The sequence below is a fragment of the Plectropomus leopardus genome, chromosome 6 (genome assembly GCF_026936395.1).
Source record: "Plectropomus leopardus strain MGB_pleo_1.0 chromosome 6, ASM2693639v1, whole genome shotgun sequence".
Classification (NCBI taxonomy): Eukaryota; Metazoa; Chordata; class Actinopteri; order Perciformes; family Serranidae; genus Plectropomus; species Plectropomus leopardus.
The window spans coordinates 23,372,018-23,391,713 of NC_142181.1; the positions used below are offsets into that span (position 1 = coordinate 23,372,018).

At 38.6% G+C, this 19,696-nt stretch overlaps 2 protein-coding genes across 5 annotated transcripts; both read right to left on the minus strand.

The window, feature by feature from the left end:
* Nucleotides 1–1,727: 1,727 nt before the first annotated feature.
* map6b (microtubule-associated protein 6b) lies at nucleotides 1,728–11,091 on the minus strand. Of its 2 annotated transcripts, XM_088079018.1 has the most exons (4): nucleotides 10,026–11,091; nucleotides 8,354–8,567; nucleotides 7,087–7,135; nucleotides 4,076–4,213 (listed from the first exon to the last, which is right to left on the minus strand). In XM_088079018.1, exons 1-3 carry the CDS (start codon nucleotides 10,724–10,726, stop codon nucleotides 7,091–7,093), a joined length of 960 nt encoding a protein of 319 aa, XP_087935144.1. In that variant the 5' UTR covers nucleotides 10,727–11,091; the 3' UTR covers nucleotides 4,076–4,213; nucleotides 7,087–7,090. The 2 variants fall into 2 exon arrangements, with proteins under 2 accessions (XP_042343025.2, XP_087935144.1); XM_042487091.2 differs by lacking the exon at nucleotides 7,087–7,135 and having other exon boundaries at nucleotides 1,728–4,213; nucleotides 10,026–11,087.
* A 771-nt stretch (nucleotides 11,092–11,862) lies between these two features.
* Nucleotides 11,863–19,301, minus strand: thap12b (THAP domain containing 12b). Of its 3 annotated transcripts, XM_088079017.1 has the most exons (6): nucleotides 18,958–19,301; nucleotides 17,121–17,241; nucleotides 16,908–17,015; nucleotides 15,858–15,894; nucleotides 15,397–15,758; nucleotides 11,863–15,300 (listed from the first exon to the last, which is right to left on the minus strand). In XM_088079017.1, the coding sequence occupies exons 1-6, from the start codon at nucleotides 19,044–19,046 to the stop codon at nucleotides 13,873–13,875; spliced, it is 2,145 nt and encodes a 714-aa protein (XP_087935143.1). In that variant the 5' UTR covers nucleotides 19,047–19,301; the 3' UTR covers nucleotides 11,863–13,872. The 3 variants fall into 3 exon arrangements, with proteins under 3 accessions (XP_087935143.1, XP_042343024.2, XP_042343023.2); XM_042487090.2 differs by having other exon boundaries at nucleotides 11,863–15,755; XM_042487089.2 differs by having other exon boundaries at nucleotides 11,863–15,758.
* Nucleotides 19,302–19,696: the final 395 nt, after the last annotated feature.

The window sequence follows — 19,696 nt, forward strand, 5'->3', positions numbered from 1 at the left end:
GAACGCGCCTTAGGCTAATATTAAAGACATTTAATTTTATTATATTCTCAAAAAAATATAAAAATGAAATAAAATAAAGTAGAACAGGCCATCATGGTTAGCAGCAGTGGTCTGATTTGTTACAGTGATGTTTCCCTTTCGTGTATATAAAACATCATCCGTCTGTAATTTCATCAAATAAATTCTTGGAATAGTTTTGGTTAATCCTTTTGTTTAAACATACAACTCACACATGGCCTGCAGTATGTTCTGTGAGCTGACCCTACTGCCTCTACTGAAGTTTTTCATGTGTAGTTTATGTCTGCAAGAATTACATGTCCCAATCAGCTTGGGGAACACATCTGAGAACTGGAGGATCAGGGAAAGGAAATCTGAGCTACTTTGATCGGCCTGCAGCCATCATACTTTTTATCCACGTTCACGTGATTGTGCAAAAGATTTTATCCACTAGAGGTCCTCATTTGCTGACTATCAGCAACATGTCTCGCCTGTCCAAGACATACAATATTTTCATGAGGGTGCATGTCTCCTAATGTTAAGTCAATACAACTCAAGTCAAGTCATGCAATATTGTACACGATATCAGTGATACAGGTGTTCAAAATGTTGCAGTGCATGTTTTATCCACATTTTTTGCGTTGAAGAATGGAAAAGAGCAGACTCACAAAGTGGGAACTCCCATCTGTGTCCTCTCCTACGCTGCTGTTAACTGGCTGAACATTTAGTCTGCATATAAATTTTATGGCCAGTGGCTTGTTTGTACTATTTTTTTGTGGATGACAGTCACTTACTGCCTCAACATGACAAAAATTAAAAGCCATAGATGATATTTTGTGCAAAGTGAAACAAGAGGATGAATTCTTCACTCAAATTCTTTTAACACAATGTAAATAAGCTATGTAGGGGAGACTGTAACCAGCCAGACAAGTCTTTTATAGCAAGGACAGAGCTTAGGCAGCTCCAGTGCCATTGCTGATCTGTTATTCAATATTTCATGCTGCTCTGCAAACATAAGGGCCCATAACAACTGAATTATTCATGCAGTTTTATGTCAGGATGACTGATTCACAAGAAAATGACCACCAGCATTAAACACTGCTATAAGTAAATTAACTGAAAAACAATTAAATTGTGTTTCTGTTTTATATTTGTACTTTAATTCAAGATTAATCTTTTGTTTTAAGACGGGCTGTTTGCATTTCTTTATGAATCCCTGAACTTTAAGAAAAATGGAGAGCAATGCACCAATAAAATCTCATATTAAGAGAAAACACTCTGCAAATGGTTCTAAATGTTGCGTGAATTTTGAGGATCAAGACATTTGCAGGGCAAAACATGTCTACTCTTTAAATAACCTTACACACTGTGCTTAGTTTGGCCTCTGGGAGTGCTGTGGGAGGGAAAACCGGGCCTGAAAAAATGGTCTCAGAGGCCTATTTTTTAATGCTAGGTGAGGCTGCATTTGTGATCTGTGCGATATCCATCAGCTTATGCAGTTATACTCATGTGCTACTAATTTAAATCCTTGGTATTTTCTTAATTATTTTGAAAAACAAATAAAATCTGCAGATTTTTATGGTCAGTAAAATGCTTGTAGTTACTAGCACTGAGAGGTTGTTGCATCAAATACAAAAAATATATAAAATACGAGCATCAATATTCTTATTGTATAATACGTTAAGGTAGTATACATGATACATTTAAGAAACACACAAGACGTCACAGGGCAGGATTCTTCATCATCATTTTAATCAGAGTTCATTCAGAGCAAGCGGAGAGTACAAGCACAATATCACAACATGTCTGCAGCGGTATGACGATGTCACATCATCATTTCACTCTGGTCTAACGCCACACGCAGTCCAAACCAGACAGCACATACAATGAGAGATATAGCACCAGGGTGTTGTGCATAGCAGCACGTCTCGTGGTTGGGTCAGACTTGATGCTAGCAGGCAGCAGGCTGTAGAGGTCATAGACAAAACACTCTCTCACTCACTCAGAGGTACACACAGAAGCTAAAACTGGAAGCAGACTCACGGTGGGTATAGTGCTCGACTGGGCTCTCACACACTGCAGCCACATTGGCCGCTGAGGGTTTGCAGTAAAAACACCTCGTGTCACGCTCACAATGAATTGATGTGATTTTGCGCATTTTCAGACAGCAGCATTTTTAATAGCTGAACTTCAAGTCCTGGCCCATTCCTTGTCCTTCAACACCTGGAGAGATCAGCCCATTCAGAGTGATATGGAAGCAAATAAATAAAATAAATGAATTTTAACAACCGCTGAATACTTTATGTTAAACACCACTGATTCCATAGCATTGGATTATTTCACTTTGAAAAGCATGTACCTTCATTTATTTGCACTCTTAAACATTATAATAATAGAATTTTTGGATTTGCAATTTTAAAAGCTACCCCCCCCCCCCCACACACACACACACACATTTTTATGTACTCAAATTCACATCCCAAAATTCATAACTTTCATAATTTTAATTTTTTCAGGTTGCTTAAATTTGATTAGGCAAATTCAGATCCCAAAAAATATTATTATTATTAATACATTTTTTAATTAATATTCTTTATTTGAATGGTCAAAACATTCATGCTCAGTCTCCTATCTTGTATTGGATATTACTGTTTGAAATTTTTCTGAATTTGACAATCAAATTTAAGCAACCTGACACTTTTTTTTTTTTAAATTATGGAACTTAAATTTGTGGATCCGAATTTGTGAACACTGAAAAAAAAAATCAACTTCAGCTTTAAAAATTACAAATCAAAAACGTTAAGTCAGAACAAGTAAATGTGAATAAATTATTTTTAAAAGTGAAATAATTCAATACTATGAATTTAGTGGTATTTAAATATTAAGTATTGAGTGACAACTAAAATTCCCTTGTCCCTTACTTGCTTCCATAGAGTGACATTTTTTGAGCAAATACAAAAAATTCTCCTATTTCAGGCCTATATGCATACTTTTTTTCTTGTTAGCACAATTACAGCATCGCAGCTCAGAGGAGAGGATGGAGCACAAAGTCACAAAATACTGAGTCCTCAAAAACTGCAGTATTCCCATTAGATTGAAGGATCTCCATTTAGATTGCAAGAAATATGTTTGTGGGTGAAACCATATTGCTGGTGTGTTTAGTTAATAGATTTAACAGCCACTAGACTATGATCTTACTTGGTGATTTGTTTTTCGGTGTGACCAGAATCTACTACTACACATGCATTATATTTGAAAAGGCCTTGCCCCTATACATTTATCGTTAATGGCTCAATTTACAAGCTAAAATGTGACTGTGACATATAGTCTGCTAAAATGTTGCTACTCATCCAAAAACAGGGTCCTGCATGCAAGCTGTAGCAATTATATTACAGTTCAGTTGGTTCCTCAGCAACTAAACTGATAAAACCAGATATCATCCAGAACAATGAAATGAAAACCAGGACCATACAGCGGAGGCACTGTAACTAGGAAACGCAACTGTAAAACCGATTTTGTACTTTCACAAAACCTCTTATGTGATACAGTCTCGGAGAAAAAGCATCTCCTTGACATTTTCTACAATCATTTTAATATTGATCTCACTTGTCATCCATTCAAAGGTAAAAATGCCCTTTCATAAACACACACATGTGTACTGATGGCTCTTTTTCATAGTTCAATGTCAAATAGAACTTATATAAACAAAGTGCAAATGATGTGCTCAATAATATAAAGCGGTTCTGTGCACCAAAGTACAAGGAATCACATACTTTCACACATTCACACACACACACACACACACACACACACACACATACACACACACATTTTACAGTGAAATAGTTTGCATTATTCTAAAAGCTCAACATCAGTGCCCATTCAGAGGTGAACAATATGTGACAGGACAGCAAAAACAACAGATAAGGAAATAAACCAAGAGGAAGAAATTTGCGTAATTCGTCAAGTCACCATCAATCACACACATAAAAGCGTAGAGATGCTTTCAGTGCTTCGCTTCGGCCAGTCTATTGCTGATCTCTTTGCTCTTCTTCGTGACAGCTCCCTCTTGTTTGGGTTCTGCGGTGACCAGAGACGGTTTCTTCTTGGCTGACTGGGAACTAGCAATCTGCTTCTCTTTTGATTTTTTCACCATCTTCCCTGTTGTTGTTGTTGGTGTCTTTTTTGGTTTGGAGCGAGACACTGGTTTATCCACCTGAAAGAGAAGAGACGTGTAAAACACTGAGATTAAAGACAACAACAGCTAATTAAACTTAAACTTAAGTTTCAGCAAGAGTTTGATATTTTGGGAAATGCACTTTTTTTGCATCCTTACAGAGAATTAGAAAAGAAGGTCAACACCGTTCTCACGTGTGTCCGTTAAATACGAGGTTACAGTTGATTAGCTTTGCTTAGTGTAAAAATGGGAAACAGCTAACCTGGCTCTGTCAAAGGAAATACAAAGAGCAAAAAGCAGGGTTTTATAGGGGTCAATCTCTAAACCCATCCGCTATCAATCAATGGCCAATACTTCAGGAGATCCAGCCAGGCGGTATCTGGACAAAGACTTCCTCTGTCATGCGGCGGCCATTTTGAATAATCCCTAAACAGATATCTGCCTATGAATGAGGCTGAATTTAAAAAAAAAAAAAAAGCTAATTAAAAAGTCAAATTGTCATCAGACGGTAGCTGATGGGTTCTGAGATTGCATTCCAGCCGATGCATTGCACCTCTGTCAACTCTCCACATGGACTATTTATCTGCTACTCAAATTTGATTGGTCAAACTAAACAGACTACAAATGGAAACCAAATGCTTCCGATACCAAAATCTTGTATCCTTGCCTGCAGATGTTGATATTTGTTCGCAACTGCATAGACTGGAAAAATACGTTCCCTTGTCTAAATTTAGCTTACGAAATCAATTTTGTTTTGAACAGACTCAAGTGGCGCATATTGCACACGGCACTAACATTCAAGTCTCAGGGGGTGAAGATTCTCCAAAGATCAGGTGACCGCGATTCTACATAAAATAACTGTATTCTCTTAAACTGTTTATTGAAATGAGCGTCTAGTTTTTTAAATATTAGACTATGTATTTGGAGACCTGCCAAATGCACAAACTACTGTGGCACTGTTATTGTGATTTGCCTGCCGTTCAAACATGATTGGTCAGAACTACTTGGAGTACAAATGGACCACAAGTGGAAACCAGAATACTTCTGATACCTTAATATTGTCCCGTTGCCTACAGATTTAGCATACGTATGCAGATATCTGTTTATATTTATTATATTGGAGGTTATGTGATGAACTATTTCTTGGCCCAGGAGCAGTTACTTGCTGGTTTTTTACTCTTTGTGCTACACTAAAATCATCAGCTGCAGGCTGTAGCTTCCCATTTAGCATCAGATATGAGAGCGGAATCGATCTTCTCATCTAACTCTAAGCAAGTAAACAAATAGGCACATTTCCAAAAATGATTCTTTTTTAATGACTGCTTAATTCATGGAGACTCTAAATCATGTCAAAGTCCTATTTTAGCATGCAATACGTACCTTTTTTTTATCCAAATAATGACAGGCAAATGACACCATATGGTTCAGGTGATATTTGCTTTATGTGGTTAGTGCAATGAAGATAAAAGAAAAAGAAACATAGCACAAAAGGTGTATTTGTGCCTTTCCTTTTATAGAACAGTGGTTCGTGCAGTTTTCTTTACAGAAACCATAAAATACAAATTTAATGGTTTATATTAGTACATGGTGTTAGTCTTACGTCTTAACCAATGAAACATTTTGGTTATATTTAACTATTAAAAGTGGCAGCGAAACCTTGATGTTTAAGAAGCAGGTGTGTGACTGGAGGGTCGCTAGGTATTATTCCCATACCTACTGAGAAAATAAAGCAAAGCACTTAGCTTCTCTCTGCTCACGTGGAGTCGCCACAACAATAAAAGACTCATGGAAAGGTTTGCAGATGTTTAATCTGTATAAAATGAGTTGGTGTGCAGCAAAAAAGTTGCAATCATGCTCAACTTTTTCTGAATAAATAAACCTTATAAACTTGTTTATTGTAAGAGATGACAAATGTTTGTAAAAGGCTGTTTCTGACAGAAAAGATGAAGGGCTCTATTTCTGTGAATAAAACAGCTGTGGTGCATTGGGCATTGCAGAGACTTTACATTTTATTGCCACAGACACACTGACAAGGTGGAATTAGGAGGAACATTTTAACATTGGTTGTGGTACGGAATTGCGTCCTTCATGACCAAAAAAAAAAAAAAAAAGAATTTAAAAGCAATGAATTCTGCACCATACCACCATATCCAGATTCACATTGAGTTATTTTCAGTATATATTCTTGAGGCTGTGGACCTTGAAGAATAAAATTAGATCTTCACAGCTGCATCATACTTAGCTGCAAACTGCTACTACACAAAATCAAAAGCCAAAAGAATCATCTGCGAACAAATGTTGCCAATGCATGATTACATTTGCCACTGCCATTTGCACACATCTTGCTGGAAGCAGTAAAATTCTTGTCAACCAATTGTATGCACACATGTTATGAACTTATGAATAAAAAAAATCTTGCCAAATGTAATTTGCACCAAAAGTTGTCACCAAAATAGAGCCCTAAACAGCAAAGATCTGTTTAAATGTATACTAATCAAATGTGAAAAGGTTTTTGTATTGTTGGTCTCCACTGATGCAATAAACCCTTTTTTAAAATCTGTTATTATTAATCTCATATAATCATCTTTCTTTTCTTCCATTTATCAATGACTCCAACCTCTTGCAAAGACCCACTGAATTTGCACGGTCAGTTTTTGAAACTATTAAGCTGCAGAAAAGGTGGTGGGTGGTGCAGGCTGAGAGGTGGGCAAACAGTGAAGATGTGGCTGATACGTTTTGCAGGGTTGCATCTGGCAGCTGGGTGACACATGTGACTGTGGCTCGCACTGGCCAACGCGCATACTGTGTGTGTGTGTGTGTGTGTGTGTGTGTGTGTGTGTGCAGTATGCATGTTTGCGTCTGATCACTTTGAGGTCAGCCTCCATGCCTTCCAGAAGAAGCAGAGAACACACCTGACTACAGCAGATTTAGAACAGAGCTGCTCTCAGTCTCTGAGACGTCCTACAAGAATGAGAGAGGGAGTGGCCACATGAACACACTACTACAGACACAGTATCTAACAACTTTTGTCTGAGCTATCGATAACATGCAGATACCAATCTATGTTATCTTCAAATAAAGGCCTACATTAATGTAAGATGATGTCACTTGCTAATATAATTCGGGGCTGGGATATTTACATTTCAAAGTGATGCAAATAATATTTTCTGTAGCGGAATGAACAGTTATGTTACCTAGTTATTGTTTGCTCCTCTAAAATGTGCACAGACTGGCTATTTAATGGCTGGTTTATAAACATAGTGTAATAATGTAACGATGACAAGTGCTTATTGTGATTTAAATGGTTTTGAGATATGTAAATATTGAGATATGATACAATTGTGTTGGTATTTAATAAGCAGTAGTGGTAGAAGTACTCAGATCCTATCCTTAGGTAAAAGTACTAATACCACACTGTAAAGTCTTGCATTGAGAATATTACTTAAAAGTTCAGTGTGAAGTAGTGTGAAGCAGTGTGAAAAGTACTCAATGCAGAAAAATTTTAATCAATCTAATAAATCATAATTAAAATGAATAAAAGGAGAAGAAGCAAGTGCTCCTATTTGAGAAGCTGGAACCATATGTATAATAAACCACCTTAATAATTATCAAAAGAATTCTCCATTACTTTTCTAATCAATCCACAAATCGCTTCAGATACACTTGTATATTTTCATATGGGTTGTGTGCATAAATCTTTATTTTTTAAATAACTAAAGTTATCAAATAATTTTAGCGGAGTAATAAGTACAATATTTCCCTCTGAAGTTCAGTGGAGTAAAAGTAGAGAGCAGCAGGAGATTAAAAGACTCATGTAAAGTAACAGTACTTCAAATTTGTACTTATGTGCACTACTTAAGTAAATGTACACTGTCGCATTTTACCATTGTTAAAAGAACCATTCACCTGCCATTTGGTCGCTGTGTGACTCAGATTAAATAAAATAACATTAACACACAGTTCTTACTAATGAGTAAGAACTCAAGTCCAAAACAAAGTAAAATGGACTAACATTGTGTTACTATAATAATAATAATAATAATAAAAAGAGTAATAAAAATAGGTTCAAGCAGCTATTATAATGACTTTAAGTTAACGTAAAGGAAATAGTAATAGTAAATGGCGTCACCAGTATTTCATAGACCTAAAGTATCAGTGGGTGTGTGGACATGCGCTCACCTTGGCAGACTCCTTGCTGGGCTCGCTGTACAGGCTGCGTATCCTCCTGCGCTCCAGCAGCTTGTTGTCAGTGGGGTGGGCCTTCACCTGCTCCCCCTTGTACGTGGCGCTGTAGCTGGTTTCCAGACTGGTTTCCTCCACTGGGGGCTTGTACTGAGAGGGAGCTTTAATGGGCTTCACTGGTTTCACATCCTTGTACGCCTTGAACTCAGTCCTGAGAACAATGGGGAAGGCAAACAAGGAGGTTTTTATGGTTGCAAATTACTGACTAGTCTGAAAATTATTTTCCTAATTAATCTATTATTTTTCGGGGTTTGGGCCTGTTATTTAACTGATTACAAATGTAGAAGAAAAGCATCGAATCCTTGTTTTGAAGAAGCTGGAACCACAGATTAATTGATTATCAATGACTGAGCAAAATGTACTTTCAGCTCTTATAAGTTTACTGTAACTGATATTGTATAACAGACATTGCTTTTCATGCAGCAACGTCAATTGACTTGCCATATCAAAAAATGGGGGTTAATAAAGATTTTTTTTTTTTAATGTCTAGAAAGAGATTTACGGGGTATTGATTAAGATTGCATATTTGCCAGTGCTTGTGCTCAACTTGATGTTTTAATGTTGGCTACTTTGTAAATTGACAGGGCAGCATGTTTTATAGCCTGGACTTGTGTACTCTATAAAGACATAAATCAATCACTTTTAAACACACATGAATAATGAAGAGAAAACATTTTCAATTGTATTCAGAAACTATCAAGAGAAATTCAGTCTTTTTTTAATTTTTAGTTTTTCATGTCTATTTAAGATATACATTTATTGTTAGCACTTTCATCCCAACCTTTGGTCCTACTTATTTATCACCTATTTATTGTTTTTATCTCATGTATTCTTACCCATGACAGAGTACGTTTTTTTTTTAAGCGAATGTGAAGCTGAAGACAATTTTCCACAAGTGGAGTATAGAGATGTTTATTCTATTCTGTACTAAATATTAAGAGCTTATTATTATTATTGCTAAACTTAAAAAAAAAGCCTAACACTCCTCTTTTTTTGCAGTGGAGCCCAGTTAAATTGGAATAATTATTTGGAGTAACTTTCTCTTTAACAAACTAAAAACAAAAGCGCTGGTGTTTGTTGACTTTAATGTTTCAGTGAGGCAGACTGAAGCCAGCCATGTCTTGTTAACGTGCATGCATCATGCAACAATAATTGAATCTGGAGGAGGCCTGTGCACATAAACCACGTTAAGACACATGATTACATTCAGACCCTTTTACTGGCTGCACTCATTCATGGGCTGATGCATTGATTTGGTAGTACTCTTAGGGAGGATGAAGCAGGAGCTAATCAATAATGCAACCTTTATCTGAGGCAATATCAGTTTGCTTTGGAAATCACTGGAGATTGCAACAAGAGACCATGAAATACCAAATATGATTTGATCTCTAAATGTTAAATCACCGTATGTGCTAGTTGAGATGCTTGCAGAAATACTGGGTATCAGGGGGCACTTGCATGCAGCACTGTTTATGTTAGAAATAAAATGCTTCGGTTGTAACCCACTCTAAAGCCACAATACGACAAAACGTTAAAATCTAAATGGACACAGAATAATATAATAGTACAAAAGTTTGCTTGCTGATAGCTCGCGCTCCTGCAGACTTACCTGTAGCTGCTGGAAGTCGACATAACCTGCTTTATCTGTCTGTTGAGAGCGTCTGCAGCGGCTCTGCCTTTCTTCTGCTCGGCAATCACATCTGCAGGCATCTCCGTCTTCTCCTCCGTTTGTCTCTCCGCTGACTTTTCCCTCTTCACGCTTTTCTTGCTCGGCTCCTTTGACTCTTTCTCCTGTGTTTTCTCCTCGATCTCGCTCTTCTCCACGCCGCTCTCGGCCTCTGTGGCCGCATGCTCCTGCTTGGAGGAGGAGGTGGTGGGGCTGGGTTTGGGGATCCAGGGGTGGTCATGCTTCTTCGGTATAGGCCATGGTTTATAATCTTTCTGATACTGAGTTTCGGTGTTGAATGGGGCAACCGAGCGTTGGTACTCATTCCTGGGTTTGCAGCTTGGCTCGGGGCGCACTCTCCACGCCTTGAAGTCTTGGCGCATGACGGACGCAGTAGAGCCATCTTTGCCCGCTGCGGCACCCGTCGCGGGCGGTGCCCTCCCGGCCTCCTGCTCGTCGGGATGGGGCTGGGTTTCTATGGCAATGGTTCTCTTCTGTTTAGGCTGCGGGTGATGGGGAAGATGCTGCACGTCGGCCACATCCGAGTATTTGGTGAAAACCAAAGGCACAGCGATGTCCGCTTTGTCCAGCTCGCTCCAAAAGCGGTTGATGCAGCAAGCGCGCGTGATGCACGGCCATGCCATGGTGAGAAATACTAGGAGGCTGGCGAGAAAAAAAGATGCACAGAAACACTCTAGGTAAAGGAGTAAATAAACGTCCTACTCACGACTCGAAGACTTGCAAGTGCTCCTCACCCTGCACCCCCTCAGTTTCTGCCCAGTCAGGGTTATTTATGTAATTCTCACCGATTTTTGCGTGAGATTGAGGAAAGTAAAGTCACCACGCCTCCCTCTCTCTCTCTCTCTCTCTCTCTCCTCCTGCAGGCTTTTTGTTCTCACTCAAGTTTAAATGCACTTTGGGTTTTTTGCTGTGCACGTTGCTGTCTGGTTGCGCATCAAAGCGACCCCACCCACATTTGTGTGTGATGCTACGAGGCGCCCGGGGTCTGCACTGGGAGTTTGCACGGTGAACTATCACCTGAGCTCGTCACCGTCTGGCCATGCAGAGAGGGAGGAGACACGTTTAACCCCTCTGCTGCCATGGCAGAAAACGCCTTTGAAACCTGGGCAAATTGGTTTGCTATCTTTCCAAAATATTACCTGAAAATTAAAATGGGGAAGAGATAAATTAAAAAAAAAAAAAAAAAAAAAAAAAAAGTGGGGAAAAAGCAAACAAGACTTGGAAAAATGCTTACAATTATAATTCTGTAACATAATTTTAAATATGTAATTATGTTAATCGTAAACATATTTTTCCTATTTTTTTTCCCTTAAACATTTTTCATTAACATCTTTTTTCTTTTTTTAATAATTCTGAAAATCTACTTATTTCTTGCAATTTGTGGAGCATTTCTCAGTTGCTGATTGCCTTGATCCCGTGTTTTCGAAAGAAATCGCACCAATCTGCTCAGGGCTCAAAGGCATCTGAAAGTGGGACAAGAAAAGTAATGTCACTCCAGGTTTAAAAGGGTTAAACTACAGAGGATGCAACTGTAGCCCATTGTTGTTGCATGTGCAGGAAATGGCTAATGTTGCAGAAAATATGGAAAAAGGTTTAGCCTAATTTTCCTGGTGTCAAACTGCAGGAGTGAAACGTTTACATTTATTCTTTTCTGTAATTGTTTCTGTTTCCTTTTTTTTTTTTTACATTTACATGTTTGCAATTAGCCGTTTGCATGGATCCATTAAATACAACGTAAAGCTGACTCAAAATGCCTCAATTTTGCCTTTTGTACAAATAATTTTTTATTAAATCAAACTGAAAACATTGCAAAAGTGTCTAAATCTTACAAGTTGAATGAACTTTTTGTGTTGCAGTAAAAAAAGAACCATCTTGCCATAAATAATGTTCACAATAACATACTATTACTGCTACATCCAGAGCAGTGTTTCATTTCCTACATTTTCTTTCTGGATTTGAGCAAAGGTTATTTCAATCTAAAGTTACCCTTTAAAAATGTGAACTTTCAACATACTTGCATTTTTAACTATCCAAAATTGACAATCAAGCAGTGTGAGCTCTTTGTCTGTAAAATTGTCTTCCCATTGAGCATGCATTCAGGGATACTTCTGATATTGGTGTAACTGCTCCCTCTTGTGCTCTTCCTGCTTCATAGTCAGTGGAAAAAAATCAATGTGCTGTAGATCAACACTTGCCTCCATCATGTGAATTAAATCCCACAATAATGAAAAGCTGACAGCCATTTTTGGAGGTAATTTCTGTAGAAAAGCCTTCTCCCAAAAATGAAACAAAATAAAACTATTAAGTCTGATTAGGATTTTTACAGGTCATGCCCTTGGCCTTGACATTGTCTTACATTTCTGGATTTTTTTTTTAGTCTCCATGTGGTAATTTAATGTTTTCTCCCTATTTGATTATTTACAATGCATTCCGTTTTACAGCATACAATAAGCACAAGAGTCTTTTATTTTTTTCTGGGAAACCTCATGGACTTAACACAACTGGCATCCATTACCTCTTAAAGAAATACTTCACTAGCAAAATGACAATTTCAACAAGTAGTACAGTGTTACCTTGAATTTGTGAATAAAAAAATAAAAACAAAAATAGTTTTTCCTTGTATGCCTTCATGAGAAATAGCAACCCTACTGATTGACTGATTGCGGATGATGTTTAACAACAGCAAAACTATTTAAAAACACAACCTGTACAGTATAATCCAAGTATTACTTATCAAGTCATGTGCTCAGTACTTCCCAAATATGTGGTTTCATCTACAAAAAAACCCCAACTTACTTCTTAGGTCTGAACTGAAACTTATGCTCTTTTGAAAGCCTGGCTGCAATACGTAACTGGTTTTTTTTTTGTTTGTTTGTCTGTTTGTTTTTTGCAAAAATGTATGTGTGTGTAAGTACAGAATATACAGCTGGATACAAGAGACTTGGATGTTGTGTGAGAGTTTGAAAGAGGATGCTTTGACATAGATTTGCCATTTAACACAGTCCCCACTAAATTAGGTAACAAATACCTCAGTGGTTTTCCATAGAGGTGCGCAAAGTAAAATGTAAGGCTGCCCCTTGTAAGTTGGAGGTTTTAATCATTAGTCGGAGACCCTCAGTTGATTAAGACTGCTTCAAGATGAGCAGTTACTTTTTTCCATGCAGTGTACTTCTGAGGACATTTTGGTCCCCAGATTTTGCTGCAGGAGTGAGTGGTCATGATATTCGTGCTACTCTTTGGTACAGGGAGCTGGAAACTGCTGACATGTAGGCAGTGGCACAGAGGGGTAGAGAGGAAAGACCTTCTACTTAGTAGTGGGGAATTTGGCTTTTGTTTAATATCTTGTGTCATCAAAAAATGTTGCAAATTTACAACCACTTGTTAGCGCAGTTAGCTTGTTTACTATATTACGAGAACGCAGATGTCACACTGAACATCCTTTGGAGCACCGTTAAAACTTCGTATGGACAACAAATCATTGAGTATTCGCATTGAACATCCAAATCCCATTCAGCTGGAATAAATCTGAGTTGGGTACAGCCCTAGTAACACGCCATGACTAACTAATTTATCAGTGCTCATTTCGTGGGTGAAGTATTCCTTTAATAACTGCATTAATTCAGATATATTTATGTCCAGGTATATGTACACTAATGTATGCACACATGAGCAAAGAAAGAAGGATGTGTTTGTGACTGACAACTAATGTTTCATTCAAATCTGTCCCAAAAGAGCTAAGCACACTCGGTGTCTGTGTTGCCTCATTTAATCACATCGCAACATCTTCTTCAGCCTCAGTCTCAGCCTCAGGATCGTCCTCTGGATAGAGTCTGCAATATTTGTCTACCATGACGTCCAAGTCGTGTTTGACGTGAGTGTTAACGTTAAGCATCGCGAGGCTTTTGTTCCACTGCTTTGCCGGCATGCTGTCAAAATAAGCTTGCAGCCGCTCGCTTGCTGTGTCACTTTTGTTGTCCTCTAGTTTGAGCACTGGCAGGGCAGAGAGCACCTTGAGGAAGGAGTTCACGTTGGGGAAGAACTTGACATCTGGCAGCTGAAGGGTTTCATGAATGGTGGTGGGCAGGCGCACCTCTTTGCCCCGGTGCTTCCACTTGATCCTCCAGCAGTGGAGCTCTGCAGGGAGCGTCTCTGGGTTTGGGAGGTCGTTGCGGTAAACATCTGCATAGTTCTCCTCGGTGGTGTTGAACTTCATTTGGCCCATAACAGCTGGGACCAGTGACAGGCACTTAAGAGCTTTGAGGTTGGTCTCGGAGAACATGTCCTCCACCTCCTGCATGATGCCAGTGATAACAGGGACGGTCACGTACTCCTTAAAATACGCCTCTGCTTGGATTTCACCCACATCGGCTGCACGCTGCTTCCTGAGAAACAGCCTCGGCACCTTCACGGGAATCTCCATGACATTGGCCATGCTCACAGCCTCCTCATACCAGAATTCATGGTACACATCAATGTTGTCATTGACTTCGTTTAGTGAATGCAAGACAGCAGTTAAACTGTTGGCTGCAAAAAACACATCGAGTGTTTCTCCTTGGAGGTTCCTTCCAAAGGCTCTGGTGAACGTCAGGACATTCTTTAAAATGACGATAGTGACGATGACCTCAAAGTCTGACAGAGTTTCTGTGACTGAATATGCATCTGCAGTGACAGAGTAGGCAAACTTTCCATCATTGTTGTCCCGAATGTTGTCCATGCACAGCAGCAAAGGCGGCAACATATCCAGAAGCACATCGAAGACATTGTGCCGCTCTGTCCATCCGGGCCCACAGGCTTGTTTTAATGTGGCTCCTTTCTCCTCATTTTTCTGGTAGTAAGTATAGACCGCTTGCTCCAGCTCATCCTGCGTATATGGAGTTCTAAAGAAAGCACCAATCCTCCTCAGAGTCTCCATGACGACCTGGACGTTGGGAAAAGGCAAACTACTTGCTAGGTGGATGTTCAGTGCCATGTGAGAGCAAGGCATGTTCAACGCCAGGGGATACTTATCCATCAGTAACACCGCCACAGCTTTCATCTTGGTGGTGGATGTCCCAGTGGCCTTGTGGGCCTGACCACGGCAGTCCTCCAAGCTGAGTCCCCAACGGTCAGTCAGCTGATCCTCGAGCCTCTCTACCAGCGCCGCCTCATCACCATCAAACGACATAAAGTCCAAAAACTCCTCTCGGAGGACGTTGTGCTGGTTCACAAAGCGTAAAAATAGAGGCAGGTGTTTCTCATTGGAAAATTCAACCAGGTCACCCGTCACTAAGGAGAAGAAGCGACTCTCTCTCACCTCCATTAGCATCTCCTCTCTCACCGTGTTCTCGCAGACGTCCAACAGCTGGCTCTGTTGGGTTGCGGAGAGGTATTCTTTGTTCACAGCTGTCGCCTGAAAACGCTTCCTCAAAGCTTCGTCTCCAGCGTTCATGCGGTAATTTAGAAGGGCCTGGAAGTTGTTTGACATCTGTTCATCTTTGCCAGCAACTAATGGGATACTCTGTTTCCCCAACATAACCACAACCTCAAACAAGGATCGCAAGTATTCACGAAACTCCTTCTCCTCTGTGGACAGCTGAGGTTCATCCTCGTTGGTGCTTGTGCTATTCTCGACCGCTGCATCTTTTTTGGAGGCAAGCTGTTCAACAGAAGATGCTACTGGGGAGAGACAGACAGACAAAAAAGGAACAGTGATCATTCTGCGACTACTGATTTAACCTGACATTTATGACCAAGATAAACTTCCTATTTACTTACATCTCCTTTCTTTGATCCTCCTTATATCTTCTTCAGTCTGAAATGAAAAACTGAAGTTAATTTACAGCCATTGGACCACAGTTGGTCAAACTATCAAGAGTATAGGGTAACTTTGGTACCTTTCACCCTGAGCCCTGTTTTTCCATCTAAGTGCCTATTGGGAACAATATCAATTTCAAAAATTTGTCCAGTATTGAGCAAGATCACAAAATCAACCATCAGTTTACGTCCGTTAAAACTGCTTGCTTTTGCCACTGACAGGCTTATTCTAACTCTCTGCTGACATTGTGAAAAGGATCCCTACAGAGGCCGATTTCTTCACTAAAGGGTAATTTCTTATCATTTTTATTTCCTACACAAAATCTCTTATTCCTTCTATTTTTATATCTATATGTATATATTGTTTTATATGTTGTCGCATAAAGTATATTTTTCTTGAATCATAGTTATTTCTATTTTCCTTTAATTTCTCTATGCTTATATACAGTATAAGAGCAAATTTAACTTGTCCACATGTCCCCTCTGAGATCAATAAAGTATCGCTGATTAAAATTAACAGTCTTTTCATTATGGTCTCAAGTTCATCTCTCCACTGTTTCAACAATCACGACCCTTAATTCATCCAAAACAGAGTGAAAAGCTGCTGGCTCTATACACACTTAAATTAGTGTGTATTTAAATGCAGTCCAATGTGTTTGGCGATGGCAATTCTGGGGCTGTTTCTGGTTAAACATTAATGATGTTACTCTTTAGAAAAAAGGTCTATTTCTGTAGTGATCTTTTCCATAATGCCATTAGACACTTGTAATAGACCTCTGAGCCTGTCAGTAGCAAAAACTAGCATTTTAAGTGAACGGAAAACGATCAACTCAGTTGCCTGCAGGGATTACATGGTTGCTGGTTTGTAGACCAATTTCAAAAAGTGTTGTTCCCATTTGTTACTCGGACACAAAAACATGGGAGTATAGGATGCATGATGGAAAATTCCAATGTTACCCTTTAAGAGGAACATTGAAAACACAGAAACAGAGCTCATGAATATTTACTTACAAGTTCTTTAATCCTCTTGCGATGTCTGGTATGAGGATTTCTTAGATGGCTTGTCAGATCGAATATCGTTGGAATGGCTGTATCCTTCAATACAGTCCTATAGGGACTCTGAAAAGAAAGAAACTCAAATTAGCCATTTTTGGGACACCTGTGTTATGGGGAAATAAGAGGAAACGTGTTGCCGGGCATGTAATAATTGTGCGAGATACTCACTGTTTTGCACACCATTGCTGGGTCGAAATGTTTAGCACATAATCTGTAGTGCTTGTTCAACTGGTCTGACGTTTTTGCCTCTAAATCTGCTCTGCGGCAGTTCTCTACCCAGATTCGGCATCTAAAAAAGACACAGAAACAGCTTTATGTAACATTTGAAAAACAGAAATACACTAAGACAATAGCTGTGTCTGTATACACGTCATATATTCATTTCTGTAAACACAGTATGTTCATATGGGCTTAAAAATGACCACAGCTAAACTTCAGTTAGACAACAGCTGAGTCTAATGTTGACAGATACTTTTATTCTACCATAGTTATACAACACAACAGTGATCTGAGAGCTTTGTCTTGTGAGTTAGAAATACATCCTCCGAAAATGAATTTTCTTGTTTTATGTTCAATTTTCAAATACGACAGTGGTTTTATTGTTTCATTGCTGCAATGTGTATTGCTGTGACATTAGCTGAGACTACATTACTTGCAAAAGTTCCCATTACAAAGATGAGGTTTACATGTTGCAGCCTATTCAAGGGTCTGAGTTACCAAGTACCCCGAAATTCACTCTACTACAGAGTTCAAAGATAAGCCTGGCTATTTTCTTTTTCACTTTCTTCATTGTAAGTTCATGGACTGAAATACAGATATACAGGCCAAAACAACAACAAAACACAAAATGCAAAGACAAAAATAAATAAAGAGCAAACAAGCAAATTACATTTACATTTAATAACGCCAGAATTTGCATCTTATGCATGATAATTTAATTATTTCATAACTTAAATGTCTTAAGCGCGATATTCTAATTGTTTCATGACTTAAATGTCTTAATGTCTTTTTTGTTCTTAACATTAAGATGATGCTATATTGTTGAAATTCTTTGCAGGAAAGTTTCTGACATTTTTTTCTTGTGAATATGGAATTTTCAGAACATATTAAAAAGTTGCATGATTAACAACTTGCTGTTTTCAATTATCTTAACTGAAGTACAGCATTGCATCAAAAATATGTAACTCAACATCTGAAGATCTCTTTTAGAAGTTAGGAATATTAAAACATTCTGGTGTAAAAAAATACAAGTGAGAATTACTCTCTTTTCCCGTCCACAGAAATCACATGTATAATCAATATTCAGCTTGCATCTTTCTAACACTTTACCTGATAAATACTACTTAATAAAATTGTACATATATTTAAGGATATTTCCTTCAGCTTATTATTTATACAGTAACATTATTTATCAGAAAAATTCAACGATATCTTCTACAGTACATTAAAGAAGGAATTCAATTTTATTACTTGTCCTAGGGGGGCAATTTGTGTTGCAGCGAGTGTAAAAAACACAAGGAAAACATGTAAAAGCACAAACAATATGACACAGAAATATATAACAATCTGTGCACAGGATGACTAGCACTTATGCACATTCAAGCTCCACAGGGGCTGATTAATGAGTGTCCACCATAACTTCATAGAGCAAAAATAGGGTTAAAATTTGATGAGCACTAACTATAACAACATTTCCTAAAAGTGACAAAAGGGAAGACCAATAGCATCTAGATGCAGTGAAAGTAACATAACTTATTGTGTTCCCAATATTTTTGTTGGGCCACTTATCTTTTAATAAATTAGTTCCACCAATATAATTATTTTTCACACAATCTTGAAAGTTAACAGGTAGATCGAGCCTGGATATGCAACACAAACAAGTCACTGAGGTCCGCAGGTAGATGTTTACCCTTAAATAACATTGCAACGTAAGTACTTATCAACACAGGACGACGGGATTTGCATGAATGAATCAATTTATGTCACATCAGAAATAAAGCCTTACCTTTCTGGGTCCCTTGGAAACCGAAAGAACGCCAAATCTGACTGCGTGCTCTTCCGTGTACAGTTTGGGGCCGCGCAAAAATTCGGCATGTTTCAAGCTAGCTAGTTAGCTCGGCTAACTTATCTGACTTTAATCATCTGCTAGCTTCGCTGCTTTCGTTTGTAGTCTCGTGTGGACGCAGGTGATTTTTAACGCTAACAAACAACTTAAACGATTTCAAATAGTGTCTGACCCGCGTTTCCATAAAGTTATCAAACAGTTCACACTGGATTCACGATCACAATCACTACGGTTGAACTGATCATTGTACAGGACAACGTCCCGCCTACAAGGAACCTGATTGGACGTAGCTAAAATTTGATGTTTAATCATTGGTCACTCACGTTCGAGATAATTTAGATCGACCAATCAAAATAAAGAATTACTCTTCTTCACCCTTGAATTTAGTGACAGCAGCTCTTCAAGGTGCACTGCTGCCATCTACTGGCTAAACCACGGATGTGTAATAGAGAAGTCTAAACCAATACAAGACAGGCGTTAGCTGGCTAGCTAAAGGGGAAGGGCGACCAGTTTGAGTAGTTGTCACTTTATTTAAGAAGCTAAACGATTTACATGAGCGATCGCTTGATGTAAGGTTACTAAGCGTGTGGAGTGAAAACGGACAATGAAGCTGGCTAATCTAGAAAAGTGTTAAATCCACTAGCGATCCGTAGCTATGTAGCCTAGCTACCATCATTTC

What these genes read in the sequence shown, in the direction of transcription:
- map6b (XM_042487091.2), bottom strand. Translation starts at nt 10,726, where the DNA reads ATGGCATGGCCGTGCATCACGCGCGCTTGCTGCATCAACCGCTTTTGG. An exon ending in TCGACTTCCAGCAGCTACAG is followed by an intron (nt 8,568 to 10,025) that starts GTAAGTCTGCAG and finishes CATTGTTCTCAG; the next exon opens with GACTGAGTTCAAGGCGTACA. An exon ending in CCAGCAAGGAGTCTGCCAAG is followed by an intron (nt 4,214 to 8,353) that starts GTGAGCGCATGT and finishes CTTCTCTTTCAG; the next exon opens with GTGGATAAACCAGTGTCTCG.
- thap12b (XM_042487089.2), bottom strand. Translation starts at nt 19,046, where the DNA reads ATGCCGAATTTTTGCGCGGCCCCAAACTGTACACGGAAGAGCACGCAG. An exon ending in TTTCCAAGGGACCCAGAAAG is followed by an intron (nt 17,242 to 18,957) that starts GTAAGGCTTTAT and finishes TGTCTTTTTTAG; the next exon opens with ATGCCGAATCTGGGTAGAGA. An exon ending in GCAAGAGGATTAAAGAACTT is followed by an intron (nt 15,895 to 16,907) that starts GTAAGTAAATAT and finishes TTTTCATTTCAG; the next exon opens with ACTGAAGAAGATATAAGGAG.